At 63.9% G+C, this 3,742-nt stretch overlaps 1 protein-coding gene across 1 annotated transcript in view; it reads right to left on the reverse strand.

Annotated features, from left to right (window-relative positions):
- H696_01575 (hypothetical protein) overlaps positions 1-3,021 on the reverse strand; it is a gene marked incomplete at both ends in the record, with an annotated part of 7,270 nt that extends 4,249 nt beyond the window's left edge. Inside the window, 8 exons of the mRNA XM_009495476.1 lie at positions 84-275; positions 666-847; positions 1,075-1,168; positions 1,276-1,403; positions 1,431-1,919; positions 2,141-2,314; positions 2,511-2,604; positions 2,777-3,021. Coding sequence (XP_009493751.1) covers positions 84-275; positions 666-847; positions 1,075-1,168; positions 1,276-1,403; positions 1,431-1,919; positions 2,141-2,314; positions 2,511-2,604; positions 2,777-3,021 — 1,598 coding nt within the window. The remainder of the gene's footprint in view (positions 1-83; positions 276-665; positions 848-1,074; positions 1,169-1,275; positions 1,404-1,430; positions 1,920-2,140; positions 2,315-2,510; positions 2,605-2,776) is intronic.
- Between the last annotated feature and the right edge of the window lie 721 nt (positions 3,022-3,742).

The following is a 3,742-nucleotide window of genomic DNA, read 5'->3' on the forward strand; positions in this document are numbered from 1 at the left end:
CCCCCCCCCCCCCTCACTCTCTGGCGCCTCTTCGCGGCTCAGGCTCCCGGTGGGGCCTGAGAGGCGGAACAAGCCAAACGCACATGTGGATCTGGCCAAACATGTCGGCCATGATGTTGGCCGCGTCCGGGTGCAAGGGCAGGTTCCGAGTGAGGATATCCTGCGGCGGGGGCGGCATCGCGGCGCCACCGTCGGCCGAGGCGTCCAGACCCGGGTAAGTGCATTTGACAGCGTAATTCTCGTCGCTGGTATAGATGTAATGGAGGTCCGAGGTGCTGGAAATCCCCCCAGGACAGAGGGAGGGGATAGTATATGTCGACAGCCTGCGTTAGTCACGATGGTGTGCGGCAGCCGGGGGAGGCAGTTGACCGGGGTCCGAGGCGCGGTTGCGCAACTAAGGCTACTTCTCGATGGGCCGGAACGGGGCCGGAGAAAAGCGAAGAAAGTCGCGCTCCACTGTCTGTCCCAGCTCGACACCGTTTCCCGGCGCCATCGCGACAGGCGGCTGCAGGCACGGCGAGGAGTATCCCTTCGCGTCCCTTCGCGTCCCTTCGCGTCCGTCCCCCCCCCCCCCACACACACAGTGGAGCATTGAGACTTCGCTCCCTCTTGGTTTCACCCTCACCGGCCAGCGATTCGCGCCGCCCGGCACGTCAGGAACGCACTTGGATGGCTTGGACGCGGCGGATGCACTGCTGTCCGTGGCGCCGAATGTCTGCAGGCTGTACACGGCCTTGTGCAGGGAGTTCTCCATCTTCTGGCTCAGATCCAGCAGCAGCGAGGTGCCGGGCACCCGGTTTGGCAGCTCCGACACCGGGAACAGCAAGGCGAGCGATAGACGGGACATCTGTGGGCGGGTGTCAGCTGGCTGGCTGGCGGGCGTTGGGCTGTAGCTGGGATTTGCTGGTTTGTCCGCATGCCTGCGGACTCTTTGCCCGGCATCTCGGCAGACTCGGGGCCGATTATTGCGCCAAGCAGAGAGGCAGGGACAGGGAGAAGGAAGGAAGGGGGGGGGGAGCGCAGTCCCATCCCTGGCGGGGAGAGCCCCCCCCCCCCCCCCATCGAAGGGCGCACCTTATACAAGACCAAGTGGTGGGGCGCCGAGTCGGGGCCGAGGTAGACGTAGTTCGGCTCGCCGCGGTTGCCTTCAATGAATGACCCGGGGATCCTGCGGTGCCGAGGGCAAGTGCATGGGCATCAAGCGAATGAGTGGTCAGGGCCGAGCGAAAAGGGAAAAGGCCAAACAATCACAGCCCGGGCCCAAGGCAAACGCACTGGCAGGGTGGCAAGTTTCCGGAAGGCAGGGCACATGGCTCGCAGGACGTTAGTTTGGCATCCCCCGAGGTGGCAGGCGCAGCGGGAGGGCGGGCCCCGCGAGAGGACGAAATGGCAAGGGGCCCCCGCTGCCAGGGAGGGCAAGGGCCGCGCACCGGGGTCTTTTCGCGCGAGTTGACCGGCTGGGGCTTCTCCTGCGTCGACAGCCGGCGGTGAATGTATCCGAAGAGCAGGGCCGTGTCGCTGAATTCCAACGAGCTGCTGACCATGCAGTTGTCCCACATGACGACGGTTTGTGTTCCGCGAGGGAGGTGCATGTCTTGGAAGTCCAGCTCCGAGTCGAATGGGACCTCCAGCGACTCGGTGTCCATGAAGCTGGCGCGCACCGGCACGGTCAGGATGTCGGCCAGGACACAGTGGATTTGCACGAAGCGCGCGATGCGCATCGGCTGGTAGTCGATCCCGCCGGCCGGGAGGAGAGAGCGGATATCGCGATATAGCAGCCTGTGCAGGGCCACCGGATCGGCGAGGTGGTGCATCACGAAGGAGCTCAATCCGCGGTTCAGGGCTAGGCGAAGGTGCGCCACATCGTCCGGGATGCTTGGATTCCGGGTGCGAATGTGCCGGAGCGACCCGTGAAGAAACTGCAGTGGCGTCAGTCAGCCAGGAAGGCACAGATGGCGGGGAAGAGAGGGGGAAAGGCGAAGAGAGAGAAAGGCGAAGAGAGAGAAAGGCTAAGAGAGAGAAAGGCTAAGAGAGAGAGAAAGGCTAAGGGAGAGAGAAAGGCTAAGGGAGAGAAAGGCTAAGAGAGAGAGGGAGAGAGAGCCCCTCGGGGAGGGGGAAACCCCACAGCCACAGCAGGCACCTTGAACTGGGCATACAGCTGCCGGAGGATGGACTGCAGCAGGGTGTCATTCACCTCGAGCTGGCGTCCGGTAATGTCATTTTCGATGATTTGGTCGTTGGCGTGGCGGGTCTCGTTGGAGTTTCCCTTGACCGGGGAGACGGCAGGCGGCGGGGAGGACCGAAGTCGGACCGACTGTCGGGCCCACATCCGGGCGTCGAGTGCAGAGGGGCTGGTCAGCGAGACGGGCAGTAAACGCAAGAAGAAGGAGCAAGAAAGATAGCATGAGGGGCGTAGCGAATGGATGGGGACTATATGTATGTATGTGTGCGTGTGTGTGTGTGTGTGTGTGTGTATGCAGTGATGTTCGGGCACAGGCAGCCGCGCGCACCATGACAAACCAGATACCAGGCTCCGGCTCGAGCAGGACGACACGGCGCCGGTTGGTGTGGATCGCATGGCATGGCTCGGTGGTGGAGAAGTTTCTTTCGGAAGACGGTTGGACGGGCAGGAGGATTTGTCAGCTGGATGGGAGGCGTGCATGCGGAACACAGATCCAAGGCGCGAGGTGTCCATGCATCGAGGCGTGTGACCATGCGTGCATGCATATGCGCATGTGCGTGTGGGTTGAGGGGGAGAGGGAGGGAAGTGCAGTACCGGCAGAAGTTGATGATCCCCTCATAAACACCGGCATCGCGAAGCTGGTCGTCCATCGGCGCGTTTGCGGGCCAATAATAGAGGATCTTTTCGTGCTGGTCGTCCTCATGTGGCCCGAGCGACGGGTCGAACACCAGCAGCGACAGGAGGCTGGGCATGTATGGATCCGCCGCCGCCGCCGCCGCCGCAGATGCCGCAGATGCGGCGGAAGCATTCACCACGCTGCTGGCCCGGGAAAGGGACATTTCGCCGGGGGGGGGGGGAAGAAAGAAAACCGAGACAGCGCCGGGGGAGGGGAGAAGGGAGAGGGGCGAGCCGAAGGCGAGGCAGAAGGACAGGAAGAGGGAGGAGGAGAGGCAGGGGCAAGGAGGCGCGAGGGGGGGGAGATCTCTGTCTGCGGGAGTGGCCGGGGTGGGCCAGTGGCCCGGGACGAAGAGCACGGCCGAAAAATGGCGCCCTGGCAACAAAAACAGCATCGTCACGCGATCGCGGTCACGCCGCACAACCGCCCCTGGGCGCCCGGGGAGCGCGCATTTTTGACGCCACTGTCGCATATATGCGTGGGGGGCATCGCGCGATAGGCAGGCGCCTTCAAAACATATGCTGCCAATCTACCGGGACCGATCTCGGGGACCCTGAGAACGGACCCGGGGGAGCAGGCGGGCAGAGAGGAGGAGGGGGGGGGGGGGAAGGAAGATGCCACCGGCACGATCGTGCTGCCGCGTCCGGCCGCCCAGGCCTCCCAGTGATGGGGGCCGGAAGGATGCCTTGCTGACAGTTTCGTTCGCGGGCCGGCTCTTTCTCGCTCGGCCCTCGGGCTCCGGACCGGACTCGCTGCCGTGCTTATCGCCGGGGGAGGGGAGGGGAATGTGCCCCGATCCAGGGTGTTGACAGGCGGCGCACATCACCCATCCGCTCTTTTCTTTTTTTCCCTTTTTTCGAGCCCCCCCCCCCCCCCCCCCCTTT

Source organism: Fonticula alba (genome assembly GCF_000388065.1).
Source record: "Fonticula alba strain ATCC 38817 unplaced genomic scaffold supercont2.2, whole genome shotgun sequence".
Lineage (NCBI taxonomy): Eukaryota > Rotosphaerida > Fonticulaceae > Fonticula > Fonticula alba.